This window comes from Idiotropiscis lumnitzeri, chromosome 11, assembly GCF_059441095.1.
Source record: "Idiotropiscis lumnitzeri isolate Australia: NSW breed Sydney's pygmy pipehorse chromosome 11, RoL_Ilum_1.0, whole genome shotgun sequence".
NCBI lineage: Eukaryota > Metazoa > Chordata > Actinopteri > Syngnathiformes > Syngnathidae > Idiotropiscis > Idiotropiscis lumnitzeri.
This window is the reverse complement of record NC_142401.1, coordinates 14,691,941-14,708,679: the sequence shown is the minus strand read 5'-3', so window position 1 is coordinate 14,708,679 and position 16,739 is coordinate 14,691,941. Positions and strand designations below refer to the sequence as shown.

General features: G+C 40.6%; 1 protein-coding gene across 2 annotated transcripts; it reads right to left on the bottom strand.

The window, feature by feature from the left end:
• Window positions 1-16,355, bottom strand: st7l (suppression of tumorigenicity 7 like). Of its 2 annotated transcripts, none has more exons than XM_088309055.1 (15): window positions 16,158-16,355; window positions 15,626-15,708; window positions 14,717-14,876; window positions 14,582-14,636; window positions 14,379-14,494; window positions 14,218-14,296; window positions 13,660-13,748; window positions 13,023-13,123; window positions 12,798-12,912; window positions 12,649-12,721; window positions 12,465-12,567; window positions 5,320-5,470; window positions 5,128-5,220; window positions 4,342-4,481; window positions 1-1,621 (listed from the first exon to the last, which is right to left on the bottom strand). In XM_088309055.1, the coding sequence occupies exons 1-15, from the start codon at window positions 16,324-16,326 to the stop codon at window positions 1,520-1,522; spliced, it is 1,629 nt and encodes a 542-aa protein (XP_088165181.1). In that variant the 5' UTR covers window positions 16,327-16,355; the 3' UTR covers window positions 1-1,519. The 2 variants fall into 2 exon arrangements, with proteins under 2 accessions (XP_088165181.1, XP_088165179.1); XM_088309053.1 differs by having other exon boundaries at window positions 1-1,604.
• Window positions 16,356-16,739: the final 384 nt, after the last annotated feature.

The following is a 16,739-nucleotide window of genomic DNA, read 5'->3' as shown; positions in this document are numbered from 1 at the left end:
TTCGACTTTCACAGGAGTCATTTTATTGGGAGTTTCGTTTCAAACGCTTTTCAAACATGAGAATAGTCTCCTGTCTTCAGCATAAGGTTTCACATTTCTTCTTTTTTTTTTCACAACGAAGCTTTAACATATAGGCCTCATTTTTGTGTTTTGTCGTTTATCAACACCGATCAACAACAATAAAATTAAATTAGTCTTCGATGGACACTAACAATGCCAGGTTAAGATTGTTTTAAGAGGAGATTAAAAAAGGCACTTACCACTTTTGATTGTAACCAGCTATGAAATGATACAATAGTACTGAATGGTCATGGACACCTTACGTCGATTACAACCTGCAAATGTAATTCATTTTTGCAATTCAAAATGTGCTCCAAATGCCCACCGTGGTGTCTGAGACACTCCTGGATTCGGTGTGGGAACCACAAATCACAGACAAAGTCCAAGTTGACATCAATTTTCTGAAATCATCCAATTTGGACCCATTCAACTATAAGAGCAAAGTTCATTTGGGCCTGATCTCGTTGACCCATCAGGAAATCTGAGTTTTGTTCGGGTCACAACTGGAACCGACCAGCCACCAAAGGCTCTAAGCAGTAATATTTTCGCGGCTCAAACGTGTAGTTATTTGGAGGCATAGGAAAGTCGTAGTATTAATTCCTCAGGTCGTACTCGTGATATTTGATCGACAGTTAACAGTTGAGCGTGGCGAGGTTTCAGCAGACATTCACAGAGGTTTGAGAGCAAAGACAATGGAATGATTTTTCACCATTTCCAAGCCTCATATTAAATACATGATTTTGCTTTTTCAATTCTTTCAAATTCTCTGCATCGTGTTGAATTTATATTTATTTCCAATTTGCATGGACTTTGCATTTAAGTCATCTTTAATTAAATGGGAGGCATTTTTTCGGGGGGACCAGTATGTGTGTGTTGGGGCGTGCAATCAATTACTCAAGTAATTGATGGAATAATCAATCGGATTATCGACTCTAAAATTATTTGTTAGTGACAGCTTTAAATTCCAGGGCCAATCGGTTGTTTTTCCCGTTTTTCCTTATTTGTCTTAGCGGATGATAACCAATTGGGGCACTTTTTAAAGCAATTGAGTCATAAATCAATATTGGGATGTAAATGCTGTAGATAAATTATCATTATTAATATACTACCATTCTTACCCCTACCGATGACGACACAGTTTATTACTGTGCCAAATAAATCATTTTGAGACTCCATTTTTGGCTACATATGACATAGTGTACAACAACCATTAGCTCAAATAAAACGCCCCAAACCATTTCAAATTCCCCTTGTAACAAATAAATGTAAATGTCGAGTTCTTGGACTCGCAGCAGGCAGCTGGAAGAGCGAGCGTCTTAAGAGTGGTACTGACTGCTTTGTTGATACGACCCGGGCCAATATAATCAGAAACAAAGCAGCAAGTAGACAGTAATGCTGAGGACAGGAGAGCAACTTTGTTTTTCCCACTGTGTGTGCGTGTGTTGGGGTCAGATCCGAGTCAGTTGGTGCCAAAAACTGGACGGCATGAAGCTTTCCATCTTGTCCGCGAAGAATCCCAGTGGCGCGAAGAGTGTGCTGAAAAACTGGAAAGGGAGGGAAGCTGAGACAGTGACATTCTAACCACTGTTGGATGTCCAAGTGCCTAAGTCCGAATTAATATCTATGGAATTTCACAAACCTATGTACCAGTACACCACGCATATTTGTATAAATATTTGATTGCAAGATTTCATAAGACAACACTGAAGAAATGCCACTTTGCTAGAGTGTAGTCAGTATACACATTTTATGAGGTTCCATCTAGCGACCATTCAAAGAAAACCTGAGAGCAATCACACCAAATTTAGCACATTTGCTCCCTGTCACACCTGAGACCTTGGTTTTAACACAATACATCACATGTCACCAGGGTGGGAAAACTGGGACATTTGGACATTCTCACTTAGGGGTGCACCCACTTTTGTTGCTAGCGGATTAATTGGCTGCATGTTGATTTCTTTAGAAATGTACACTGTTCTACAAGCTGTACAGCGACTAATTTACATTTCACATATTACAACATTTTTTGGAAGAATAAATCAATCCCAAAGGATGTGGCTATTTTAAGGTTTTTAAATAGAACTGACAGTTATCAAATTAAGTCAACAATAAATAAAAAAAAAAAATCTACTACTGAGCTTCAAAAAAATAATTATGACAATAGAAGTGTTAGATATGAAATTATAAACATGGTTAAATATTGTTTTATAACACAATATACGTGTACTGCATATAGTGTATTTTTACAGCTTGACAGCACACGGCTGTGTCTCGCTCGCTTTGGACAGTGAAATGCGTGCTTGCTGCACGTCTGCATTGTGTGCGTGCGCGCGCAGGTGTGTGTCCCACTCATTTACTCCCGTCATCAGATGATTGTCATTGGCTGACTTTAGCTGTAGATCAACGACAAAGGAGGAATGTTGTTGTGGTTGGCCTGAGCTGCACATGCACCGCGAGCATGGAAAGTCCACATGACTGATATCGTCTTCATTTTCAAGATTAATATCCATTAGGGCTGCACAATATATCGAACAAAAATCAATATCACAATCATGGCCTATGCAATATGCATATCGCAAAGACTTGCAATAACTGTTATATGGAATTGTATGCTTTAATCTGAATTTGATAAGCCAGATACTTAAATGCACATCGCCAACAAATATTTGGATATTATCTAGGGGAATTGGAATTAATTAGCACATTGAGATTGGTTATTTTGTCGCATGAAAAAAACAAAATTATTTCATTAGATAATAAAAATGACAGTTCTTAAGGTACACAGTGAATATTGCAATATTGATATAGTTTATACAGTCAACATCCATCCATGTTTTTCCAATAGCATGCAGCTCTAATATCTATTCAGATATCAATATTGCAACATTAGCCCAGCCCTAGTGGCAAAGTATAATTTCATCATTGTTCTTCAAAAAACACGATTAATAGTTAACAAAAATGTGAGTGGTGCAGTGGCTTTAGTGGGATCCTGCCAATTATTTTTTTTTTCTCTTGCCATTTATGACATAACCCATATTTGAACAAGTCGGAACTTACTGTAGCCTCTCACTATTTATACACTAATTCATTAGTAAAGTCAAAATTAGTATAAATATTGATACAAAAAATACTTTTGGCCATGAATAGAAAAACAATCAAATGAAAAAATAGCAAGTTTGGCAGTAACTGGTTGTGCGTTCTTTTACCATCGCAGCGCCGCACACTATTGCATGCAATCTTGATAAAAACCTTTTACTGTGACGACATAATGTTAAAAAAGTAGTTGAGGGGACAGGATACAGAAATTTCAATCTCACATTAACAGGCTGACGTGGAGTATTATAGATGGATAACGTTTGAATCCAAACGGATTAAACCCAGAATTAGCATTATCAAGTAGTGTGATAACTAAGGGTTGCAAATCAGTGGATAATATCTGGTAAATTTCCAAGGGAAATTAAAGCAGGGGGATTTGGGGAAATATTTCAAATTGAAAATTTTCCATGGGAATTGAGAGTAATTTAATGGGAATATATCCGAATGAACAAAATGTATTCACAGAAGATCCAGCTCATTTTGATGGAAAATTTCGAACTTTAAAACTTTCAAAAATGAAACAAGTGAGATTACAAGCAACTTCTGCCCTCACTTGGATGTTCTCGACAGGAGTATCTGAAGAAAAATGTGTTTTCGCTCAAAAAGACCTCATGTCTTTCCCAACCTTGCCGTCCCCCTTTGGTGGTTTTCATGTACTCCATCTGAACATTTACACAAAAGTCTGCTTGCCAAACTTGAAATCCCATCTGCGCTATCTTTTCTCAAAACAAAACAAAACAAAAAAAAGGAGTACTCGATGTTCTCGGGGACCACGTTTTCGGTCTCATGACGGTCAGACTAATAAACATGACAGCCGTGAAGTGAGGTGCTCGCCAAACAACACCTTAGCTGTAAATAAACAGCACACGGAAGTCACGCACGCACGCACGCAGGCTATCATGCGACTGTGTTTGCAATTGTCCGGCAGCGATACCTTCGCTGGACTCGAGCTTGTGTTGGCGGGGGAAACGCTTTACACTTTACGGGCCTACGACTCCCATGAGCCTGACAGTAATGCAAGGCGGTAATTACCGCAGGAGGCTCACATTGCAAATAAGATTATTTAAACACTTAACAGAAAAAAAAAAGTGGGAGGGGGGGTCAAGCGCAGATAACTTGAAGTGGTCGGGAGTCGCGCTGGAGGAACCTTTTAAGGTGAAGAAAGTAAGACGTGAGGATACTTACTGCTTTGGCGAAGACGCCCATGAGCTCGGGGAACTGATGTGTGAGCATGGCCAGCATGGCGGTGAAGGAGCAAAGGCCCGCGGTGAAGAGAATGAAGAAAGGAAGCTCTTTCTTTGGGTACACAGACACCTCGTGGAATGCTGGAGGGTGACAAGAAGGAGCCGTGGTGTAAAAAAGCCACAAAACACAGAAGGTTCCATGGAGACATGGTGGTAACTTGACTTTCTACCAAGCTTGCAAATCAATTTTACCCGTCTGTCAAATACATTTTCCGTAAAATTAACTGAAATGCTGTTAATCCATTTCAGCCCACACAAGAACCACCACATACACACCAACAGAACATTGTTATGTTATTGAGTGCCTTTAAGGGGTGTGGCCTAGTGAGTGCCTAAGAAGCCTGGAGTCACTCAGTTGGTATTTGAGCATGTTTCGGTTAGTAGAAGTTAACTGATAACGTGTAGACACCGCAGCTCCACTTGCAACAATTATGTTTTGCTGTAATCTGACAGTGATTTGGAAATGACGGCTCTTCGCCCAGTTTAGCTGCCAAGTCATCGGCCGGGAAACTATTATGTGAATTATCCGCGCTGTTACTTCGATCTGTCAAAATCCAGAATGACACGCATTTTTGAAAAATGGCAGCTTATTCGCTCAGTTGTGTAATATCGCACTTAAGGGTTGGGCAGACATGCCAAAGACACAACTATTTGCATACAAACAAATTAACAGTGTCAATACGTCCGTGTTATGTCCTCTATCATGGTGCTTCTGGCTTTTGCTTACATGGTAACAGCTCCCGATCTGCCGTTTCTGTGCATCCTGGGTAAGGGTAGAACAGGTGACCCTTTTCCAGTGGGTAGGGAATTATCCGGAAGGCTGCAAATACATACAGTTTCAATAATTCACATTCTATAGCTCAATTGTGAAAAACATTTTTACACTGAGAAAGAACCGAAAAAAGAAAGAGGTACTTACTGCCCTCCCATGTGCAGTGGAGAAGGTTTAAGGCTCCTTCTGCCCTCTTCCAGTGCTGCAGGTGGAAGAATGCGTACGCCACCGCTTCGCTGTCACCCCTCTTCAGGATGTGCTCCGGCGGCAGTATCAGGCTCTTCATTTCTAATAAGTACTAAACAAGAGGAAGATGACACCAAATATATTAAACATTGCTGTTTCGATACACAAAAAAAAACTCTTGAAACATCCACATGAGAAATGCTTCTCATCTTTTAAAACTCCTCACTTGTATTCAATATTTTGTTGTCAAGCCATTTTGTCCATTTCGAATATAGTGCATATTGGTCAAATTGGCCAAAGAATGTTAAAAAAAAAATAATAATAAAAGTCCCCATAGCAACATACAGTTATTATTTCAGTAGTGACACACCCTTGTGGAAAACACTAAAAGCTGTGAAATTATGCTCCAAGATTTGAATGTGAACTAAGTAGTGGTTTTTTTGGACGAATTGAAAACTGGTAGTCACAATTAAACTTTTAACATAAAAGCTTAACATAAATGGATGAGCGGCACGGTGGTCGACTAGTTAGCACGATGGATTCACAATGCAGTGGTCGTGGGTTAGATTCCGGCTTGGGCTTTCCTGTGTGGAGGTTGCACGTTCTCCCTGTGCCTGCGTGGATTTCCTCCAGGTACTCTGGTTTCCTCCCACATTCCAAAAACATGCCTGGCAAGTTGATTGGACACTCTAAATTGCCCCTAGGTATGAGTCTGAGCACGGATGGTTGTTCGTCCCTGCGAGCTCTGCGATTGCGTGTGTGCATTTAGGTCTGAAGTAGTGTTGAAATATAGACGCAACATTTTGGATTGCGACAGGTCCTAAGGAGAACCGCACTTCATTTCATAAAATGAATACTGTAAAGCATCAAATCATTCTTGATGAAGGATCCCTCCATCGTCCCCAAATGGGTTTCTCTTAGTTTTCCTTGCATTTGGGACCAAACTAAGACAACCAATACCTCGTTTTGATATCACTACCGGAGCACACATAAACTAGCAATAAAAATGATTTAAAAAGCACACACAGAGGAATCCGGTTTGTACAGTGTTTTAAAAAGCAAAGCACCCGACTGTGAAAGTCTACATTCTTTTGGTGGCCTCCATTGAGATGATGCAATGTGGTTCCATATCACGCTGATGTGACTTAGCTTCATAAAAGAAAAAAAAAAAAATGAAAAAAATCTTCTCTTTGTGGTCAAATCAATCTCTTTCGTTTATTCCACCCCCCACTTCTTTTCTTTCGCCTCACTGACTATATCCTATTGTGCAATTCCCTCTGGCAAACTCCCAGCAGACTAAAAACATACTTTGCTCATGTGAGGTATTTAGCAAGAGCCTCCTTTTTTGCAAGGCGGGAGGGTGAGGGTGAGAGAGGTGTGTTATTGTTCCACTACAGAACAGTGACTTGGTGCACGTGTAACTTCCCACCCAGCCACCTTGTTGTAACTTAGTCCTAGTGACACAGTCGGCTCACCAGGCTGACAAACGTAAAGCCAATTCTTCATGTAGACCTTCAGCCCATCTTTGATGAACACGCCAGGCTCGATCTCTCATGTCTGTGGTTTCCAGAGTGGCAGGACTCCATGTCAAACAAAAGCCGCATTGCAAGCCCCCCCCCTTCCCAGCCGACGCCATCTCAGCCCAGCCCACCCCGGGGCTAGATTCCCGGGCGGCCAGCTTCACAGCGCTCCGGATCTCAGACACTTTGGGAAGGTTGCCCCCCTCGCCCCTTCCCGAGCTAATCCTGTCTAATCCCCTCCCATGGTCACAGGCTCATCCAGCCAACCAGCCAACCCGGGCGACCGTGCGGCCAACGCTTGGTCATCTCCTCCTCCGTTTACCATCTGACTCTCGTTCATCCATGTCAGATGCGTCCATTCGCCTTGATTTATCCCCTAGAGGAATCCCATGTCAGAAGAACCAAAGCGGCAAAGAAGAGCCTCCGAAGTCCAACCCAAAATAAATTGGAAAATAAATAAATAAATAAATCCAACAACGCTTGAGTTCAACGGGGAAACTTGGCCTCAAAATAAACCATCATCAGGTTACGGCAGCAAATTTCGGAAGAGAAGTTGCAACTTCAAAAACATTTTGCTTTTCATTTGACTTTTTCATGTTTTTTTGTGATGCCTCCACGGGAGAGTTAGAGAAAAGTATGGCTGAAATTGAGAGTGAGATGACGTATTACATTCTATTTAGTTATCTGTTCATTTTTTTAAAATAAAATATTTAACAAAAAAGTTCCATACCCAAAAATAGTCATACATTTGCAAAATTTTGTGTTTTCCAAATGTACCCGTGGTTATCGTTTTTGTTTTTTTTTTTAATGGTGCAAAGGTTCTCAAAATTCTCAGACGAGACCAAACATAAGAATCATCCTCAAGAAGAAAATGGCCAATCATTTGTGTGGAGTTTACATGTTTCCCTCCAGGCACTCCGGTTGATGTTCGATTCATGGTCTCCTCTAAAATGTCCACAGGCGTGATTACGAATGTGAATAATTATACATGTGCCCTGTGATTGGCTTGTGACCAGTCCAATGTGTACCCCACTTCTCTCACCAACAGTGAGAATGGATAAACTCCATCTCACCGGCTAACGAGGAAAGGTGCAAAAAAAAAAAAAAATTATGACCGGATGACGGGTAACACTACACATATGCAAGTTATGTGACCTAAGCACACACAAACACATAAACAAAGAACATGCATACATGTTCACTGATTTATGTGTTATTTTGTGCAGGCTTTGTGTATTAGAGTGACAGGGGTGTTGTTTCTAGTTGCATATTATTACTACATTTGGTACTAAATTATTGTGACTTCTGCTGACACCATCAGTCACAATGACCTGCTTAAATTACCGTCCAAGATAAGTAGGTGTAGCTGTAATGAAGAGGAATGTCAGTATTAATCCATGTAGCATTCATTCATTTGATTTTCGAAACAAAGCAGAAATTGAAAAAAAAAACTTGTTTTCTCAATATTGTATATGTAACCACACGTGAATTATGTTTTTTTTTTTTTTTTTTTAAATGTGCTCATGCCTGTAAGACTCAATAGAAATGTGAAGTTCCTGTTCATTCTGGATCACGTGACTTGCGTCAGATGAAATATATCAGAATTTAATGAAACGTTATTTGTTTTTTCCATTTTCCATTTGTAGAAAAAATGTGAAATTGGAAAATGAATCATTTTCGTTTTGTTTTTTTTTTATTTTGTTTTTTTGGAACGAATTCTGTGAAAACAAGTCAGATTTTTTTTTTGCTGTTTTGTTTTGAAAAACAAAGGAACGAATGATATACAGATTAGTATTAACATAGGCGCTTTCTTTGCTGATTTAAAAACGAAACTGGCGAGCAGTTTGAGATGCAGAAACAGGCTGTTACAGCGGTAATGATAAATTAAAAAACAAAAAACAAACATATCATTCAATGCAGTGCACACCAAACCGTAACCACTGCACCGAACGATTTAATACAAACATGTATCGCTGCAGCCCTTCATTTATTTATGTATTTAGTGCCTCGATATGTTTAGTGCTTAAGAAGTGAAGTCCACGTTTACATATCATTTCATGTAGCATAATAATTGCTGTAATCTGATTTGATTTACTGATTGATGTTTACATCTCAAGAATGCACATCTATGTGATTTTAAAATTAGCAAAGAAGAAAAACTGTCTTTCATATTAAATTCAGGTGTCAGTTGCCTTTATTTTAGCACAAGCCTAACCTATGACCTCTTATTCCTTTACTTTTAAATGTTCTGAAAGTTTTCTGTTAATGTGCTTAAATTGTGTCAATGTACGTTCTTTAAGAAATCTTTGTAAGTTTTTGTTTTCTGTGCTTTGCTTCAGAATGTCGTTAATTTATGCGTTTGCAAATGCTTGTAGGTGTTGCATCTTTGCTTTTGTGAAACGCAGTGAGTTGCCTTGTGCATGAACTGCACTAAATAAATTCAGATGCCTTGCCCAAGATCAAAACAATGTATAACACTTCAGATATTGTTTATTGTAATACGGATAAATGTATTGTTTGATTTAACAGTCATACATCATAATATATTGGAAGTGCACCTTGAAAGAATAATTGTAAATTAAATTGCAATTGCAATATTGGAAAAATTTCAAATAAAATCACAATTTGTAGACTATTTTTCAAAACCGTTCAGCCCGAGCCAAAACGCGGAGAAGAAAAAAAGCCCACCACGCTCAATGCACATGGCCCAAGATTGATCATCGAGAGAGGCTCAGCTGTCCCTGCTTGCATTCCGCAGCATTAAACCTGGTGACACCTCAGTTCTCTGCACTGGCCTGCACCCCCGCCCTCCCTCGCTTCTCTTGTTCTCAGATCTGCCTCTTCGCTCACTGTCGCCTCTTTGATGAAGGGATTGAGTTTCATGTGCTCTCCTTTTATCCCTGGGCACTTCTAAGCCCGGAGCATAACTCATAAGCCGCCTTCTGACTCTAATCTGCAGCCTCTTTTACAATAGAACACGCTGAGGAACAATGGCATCAGGGCATGTAATTGGCTCTTTATGACTCGGAATACACACGCAAAAGTGAATTTTGTAGATTGAGTAAACACCTTGATGTAACGTGCCAGAGAACTGTCCTAAACCAAAAACCCTTTGGTTTTAACTCGATCCGTCTTTATCCTGAGCGCCGGCCTGTTACTCCGTGTCCGTTTACAAGTGAAGAAAAAGCCAATCTTCTGGCGGTAAACACATCTCAGCTCTTGAATCCGGACGGGAGACTGTCAGCTGCAATGAGGTGACATGAGAAACTGTCAACCAAAGTGGAGCAAACTAGCGAGGTAGACGGGGGCTAAATTGCAACGGCTTTGGAGGCCAGTGTAATGTAAAGCAGAGTGGTGTAGCCACGACACTTTATCAGCTAAACCAGCAAGCTGCGGGATGTCAGCTTCCAAACCACGCAGACAAACAGTGGCTGATTGAAATGGTTGGAGGGAAGAAAAGATGAAGGGAAACCGCGTCCTTTAGAAGATGAGTACTTTTTGCGGTGTGACCCGGCCGGTTAAGGCGATTGAGACAGCCTTTAAAATCATTACATTTCTCGCGATTACGTCAAACAATTGGGTGTTTAAAGTCCAGAATTTATTCCCAGTTGTCTAAATAACACGTCTGTGACATGCTTTTCGTCCAAAAACTCCAAGGAGCAAGAATGACTTTGTTACCATGATAACTGGGAGCAGCACTAGGGAGATGGCAAGAGGAAAACGGCAACTACTGTAATTGGGAAAAGCATTATTGTATTTTCACTCACATCGGTAGCACATAAATCACCCAACCACCGAATTACAAATGTCAATTAGCATGCACATGGCTGTGCCCTGCGATTGACTGGCGACCAGCGCAGGGTAGATGGATCCTGCTCCTCTCAACTCAATTCAGCTGGGACAGGCTTCAGTTACCCGAGAAGGTAATGGGCGTAAGTGGCGTGCTGCAGAAACTGGACGGATGGGCCCTGTGATTAATTGGTACCCAGTTCAGGGTGCACCCCCTCCTCAGGCCAAACAACAGAAGCTCCAAGTCATTCACAACTCAAATGAGGACAAGCAGAACAGAATACTCATGGTTCTGACCTGAACGGGATGTCCCTGAGTGTTCTGTTCCCAGTCAATTTGAGCAGAATCAAGTTGGGGCTGTACATTATGAAAAATCATCAAATTGCAAATCTTTGCCGCAATATTGCGATTGCAATTTAAAATTATTTTAGAGTTGCTCTTTCCCATGTATTTGAATTATCATATATTATTATAAATATTTCAAAAAAAATGTGTTACAGAAAAATTCATCAGATTTATTATACATATTTAGAACCATAAATTAATACGGAAGGCATCTAGTGAAATTAGAGTTGTTAACTCACAAGACGCTTTGTTTTGCAGTCTGTAATGCATTCTCTACGGCAACTCACAAAATTGTACCAAACGAGAGAGGCATAAGTAAATCATAAATCAGATTAGATCGGTAGCTCTGCTTTATCACTTCAACTTTTCAAGTTTTGGGAAAAATGACATGGAAACATGTGGATTGTGCTTCTTAAGCGCTCACATTATCTAGACACGATATAGATTTTATCCAGCACATATCTACAAAAAATAAAACACAACCAACTTATGGAAATAAAGTGGTTATCTGCTTAATTTATCAAGACACTATATAATTATTTAATCAAATATACATGTATAAAATAATATAAAGCCTACGAACTGCTCCAAAAAAAAATTTTTGCGATTTGAAAATGCATGATACTACACTGCGTTGTCGATTTGAATAATTGTTCCGCCCTACTATATGTTATCCTCATCTGAAATGCATCCCTTTTGTTATGCAGTTCCACAGCTAAAAGATGCCAAAGGGGTCAGTTTGTAAAGCCGACACGGTTCTGGTAGTTCAGTCTGTCGTGCTTGAGCAGGTGACGAGTGGGGGGATGAGGGAACATGAGAGGCCAAGAAACGAGATGAGGGTGTCTGATGAGAGGCCTGTGGGCTCACAGTGCTACGGGGTGGAAAGATGATGAAGATGAGGGTCCTCACACTAAAATCAAACGTTGGATCAAAGCGCCACAGTGATGTCGCCAATCCCCCAAAGCGCCCTCACCCAAGGCACACTAATACACCGATTACCTTTCTCTCACTCAGATATGACATCCGACCGATGAAACCACGCCTTGCTGCGCTAACGAGATCATTCGCCATTTTATGCGAAAGACAGGAAAAGATTCCGTTTTATGACTCATGTGCACGTCCGATAAAAGTCTAATCAGTCAACAGTGACGTTTTGTCCCAAACACGATTATGCTTTAGTCATCAACAGCCAGAGCTGTGCAAGTGTGAACCCAAGTGGCGTCACACTGCCCTCTGCTGGAGTGAGAGTTCAGTTCCAACAGCGTTGACTTGCTAGAATGTCACTGTAGCTATAAATGTATTTATTACGACATTAGTGATTGACTACAGCCCTTAATAATATTTTTGTTATACTCTGGTCATGTTGCCACCACAGAAATGGAACTCAGTCACAAATTGAAGACCACAAATAGCGTATTGACTGGACTACATCTCAGTGCAGAGACGACTGACCTTGGGCACATGTGGATTGAACTCCACAGCTCTGTGAATGGCCTCTACGGCGTTCATCTCGGCGGTACTAAGCCCCCGCCGCGATGCTGCCTCTGGGGAGAATCTGATGAAACAAAAGTATGCATATGACGCAAAACGGTCTTTGATATTTTTACTCCTCGCAGTGAGAGGGAAGGAGACGTACTTATCTGACACGGCCCGCGCTTTCAGCAGGGCAGACGTGTAGCATATGGTGGCCGATTTCGGGAGGCTGATGTCTACGGTGGAAGGAGAGAGGACATAAAAGGATGTAAGAGAAAACGGAGGTGCCGCTCGAGTGCATAGCGGTCGTACCGTCGTATTTGGCGAGGACAGCCTGGACATCGGCATATGCCTGCAGCTCAAGGAGCGCCTCCAGGAGGTTTTCATGTATATTTAACATCCCTAACAACGGGAACTCCTTCATTAACTGTCGAGGGGATACAAATGAACCAAAACAGTCAGCATTCTTTGATACAGCTCTTGTATTGGATGTCTTTTACACTTCATAATGTTGTGAATGTTGTGTTGTCCATTTACATCTCTCATCATTTTCACAGCTTCTTTGATGCGTCCGAGCTTGCGCGCGCACATGGCCAGTCGGCGCTTTATGTAGACCAGCAAGTTGATATCTTTACCTGCTACAAAACACAACAGATCAGTCGATAAAACATGGCAGTCCGCACGGCCAGGTGAAAGCACTGAATGCAACGGTTGGTTGCAATTCCCGTGATTCATGTTCAATGCCATATTTTGGTGAAACAACTTGAAAGGGACACATCTACGGAATCGGACTTTTACTGCAGATCAACTGATCCTCTTCAGTAAATTGACAAGTCAAATTCACCAAATTGGTAATTAAGTGGTGCGCCCATGAGTGAAAAATATAAATGATGCTTTTACTCTGTCCACGGCTCATGTTTCTTCTCAGACTGTGGGATTACTTAAGAACTCGCCTGGTTGGACAAAAGTCTGGGGTGAGCAATGGCTTTTTCGAATAAGACCGAAGTGCCCTCCTCAAATAATTTCAATAACAATTTCAAATTGAATGTGGTGTTGATAAAAGGAAAATGGAACAAAGCAGCGCAATCCATTCAAATGATGATGAAAGAACTGGATAACTCCATGCGTTATAATTCTACACACAGTACACCATTTGTTCACATCCGTTTCTTACCTATGCTTAGAGCTTTTTTAAAGAGGCGCTCGGCTTCTGTGATTGTTGTGGCTTCTTCCTCGGCAAGAAGCACGTAGGCTGCGGCACATCTGCAGGAAAAGAAAAGGATTCTGCTGAACACTTTTTAAAAATGTTTTTTTTAAGATGACTGCATTTCCTCAAATAGTGCCCGTCCCTCAAACAATTGCAGTGCCACTCACCCACAGCAAACAAACGCCCATTTTAATTGCATTGCTAACTAGAACAGTTGCAAAAAAAAAAAAAAACACCTGAAGGGCATCCTCAGATTAATTCAGGTGTGGGGTTGGAAGCAAGAGTTCAAAAGATGACCCTACATAATAATGAGTAGAAAGTGCTTGCATGTGGTCCCTCTACAATGTTGTGTGATTCCGCCCTGTCTGTCTTTCTCCAAAATAGTCCACTTTCACTTCAAATCCAATGTAATATATCGTGTATAATATTTAATGTGATTCCAAAAAATGCTTTCACACAAATTAAAGGACACCCCCGCCCCAGCTACAGTACATACAATACAATTTAGGAGTAGGTAGGACTCACTCGTGGTTCAACTCTATAGCCTGGTAAGCTGCTCTAATCCTGGCTTGAGGATTTCGCTCCCTCCAGGCCTTCTGCATGACTGTAGGGACAAAAAGAAATTCATATCGCGGCACATTCAATGAGTCACTTGTGGGTGTGCTAAAGAATGACTTGACACACACCCGAATCCTCAGGCCTGAACTGCTGTGTGTCTCCTGTGAAAAAGGTCTGATGGTCTTGGGCCGACAAGTTCATGTCGTAGTACGTCAGCGGTTCTTTTCCCGTCACCCACGTGTACCTGAAAAACCCAGAAAAATGTTATTAAATAATTAATTCTGGATCACTCCGTAATAGCTATCATATGTGAGGTGTTGTTTTTCTTTACCTGTTGTATTCTGCTCCTCGGAACAGGTTTAAAGGATTCCTCCAGACTTTACACTCTATGAAGAAGAACGCATCAATAATATGAGTGGGGTTAGTATTACAGATGTTACTGTTTAAATGTGTGTCTGCTTGTTACCTGACACGCTGGGTCTAGGCTCGGCCTCCCCATTGACAGACGAGAAGAGGCCAGTGCTGGAGGTGCTCTCCACTCCGCCGAGGAGGGGACGCAGGTGGCTCACAGAGACCTGCTCGATGAAGGACGTTCCGTACTTTCGGAAGTACCACCACTCAAATATCTGCGACGGGGAACATTTATAAAATTATCAGGTCGATGAGTATCCCAATTTTGCAGTTTTCTTAACCTATGGTTGGTGATTCGCTGAATCAGGCCAAAGCAATTCAAGTATTTTCCTCAACATCCAGTGGCAGCTTGGTGTTGTTGTTCAGTTAAAGTGTTTTTCTTCTTCTGCGTTTGCGATGCAATTTGCGTGGATTTCCTAACATGTATGAAAGGTCAGTTTAATGACCTAAGGCCACTGTACACAGCAACAAGCCTAAACACAAATGAACTTGACAATCACACGCACACTCATAAAAAAAAAAATAAATAAATACAGACACACATACCTAACAATTTTTTTGATAGGTTTGTAGTAATGCAAAAAGCAGAAACGTCTGAGAAATAGAAATAATGGAGAAATGTAGATATTGAAAAAAGTAAAGTAAAGAAACTTTTTACAACAGTTCTGGCATGTATCCACCCAGAAAAAAGGCTTAAAATGAAGGTTGGTATACAAATGCAACAAGGCATTATGTCGGGTTTAAAAGTTTTGACAAAAAGAAAAACAAAAAGTCTAGTATGATCTATGAAGTACGTATATAGTGGTAAACACGCATCACATAATATATATTGAAAACTCTGTTTGGCTGTATACTGCTTCAAATTTCCCCATTGTGGGACTAATAAAGGACATCTTTATCTTTATCTTTATCTTTACCCTACTATGTATACCCATTAAAAAAGTAATAACATTTTTTAACTCACAAGGATGAGTCCAGAGATGAGGGAAGAGGTCCCAGTGAGAGCTACGTAGAACTTTGGGGTCAGCGTATTCAAAAACAGCGACGCTGAAACAGCAAGTTCATATATAGGTCACATTAGTGACAAAAACACACACGCACACAATTAGACAGCTGGGCAGACAGAAAAACAGGTCAACAGAAAGAAAGCTATGACAGACAAATATAATAACACCATTCATAATACATGATAAAAAAGTTCCATATTCAAATACCTACAGAGGTAATAATAATCAACAACATGTCTGTTATTAGGGTTCAATCATTACGCATACAGATAAATTGCACATTATGGAGTGCCAGCAAAGTGTCACGAAATTCGTGACATGCTGTCTTCAAAGCGAAAGTAAGCACTTAAAGCAAACCAGAAAACAAGAGCGAAAGTACCAAAAGTGTTAAACAAGCAGGTGTCAAAATCCTGCAACGTCTGATTGAAGGAAGCTAGCACTGGCTAGCGGAAGGCTAACAAAAGCTAACGAGCAGAGGCGTCCATTCACCCGAAGTGAAGCTCTCCTGCAGTTTGAGGGGGCTCCACAGCACGTAGATCATGATGAGCACCATGCCGAACCACACGAAGCACACGTACGTCCACGACCACGAGAGCCACGACTTTAACTTGTCTGTGAAACCGGGAGATTGGGGATTACTGCCAGTGGAGTCCTCCATGTTTTGTCCCCCCTCCCTCCCCGGATGTCTGTAAACACAACACTCACGTGACCAGAAATAAAGACGGTCTTTCGGTTCTTTGGGTTTTGTTTTCAAATTTTATTTTTGTTTTTGTTTTATTTAATTGGCCACACACAATTTATTGCAACAAAAACTACGTTATATTTAAAGAGGATCTATCCTATTTATAGATTTTAAAACAAACAATTTAAACGACCAAAAACGGATAGAAAATACATTGATTCAGTCCCAATATCTCATTTTAAAATCTAGATCCCAAGAATAATAAAAATAAAAGAAAAATATAAAAATATGCAGTTATGATTGCAAATGTCCCACCATTTTTTATTTTTTTAATTAAATAAACAATTTAATAATGACACATTGCACATGTGATGAGTAACAAATACAAA

What these genes read in the sequence shown, in the direction of transcription:
- st7l (XM_088309055.1), bottom strand. Translation starts at nt 16,326, where the DNA reads ATGGAGGACTCCACTGGCAGTAATCCCCAATCTCCCGGTTTCACAGAC. An exon ending in CTGTGAAAATGATGAGAGAT is followed by an intron (nt 12,913 to 13,022) that starts GTAAATGGACAA and finishes TCCCCTCGACAG; the next exon opens with TTAATGAAGGAGTTCCCGTT. An exon ending in TGTCCTCGCCAAATACGACG is followed by an intron (nt 12,722 to 12,797) that starts GTACGACCGCTA and finishes CTTCCACCGTAG; the next exon opens with ACATCAGCCTCCCGAAATCG.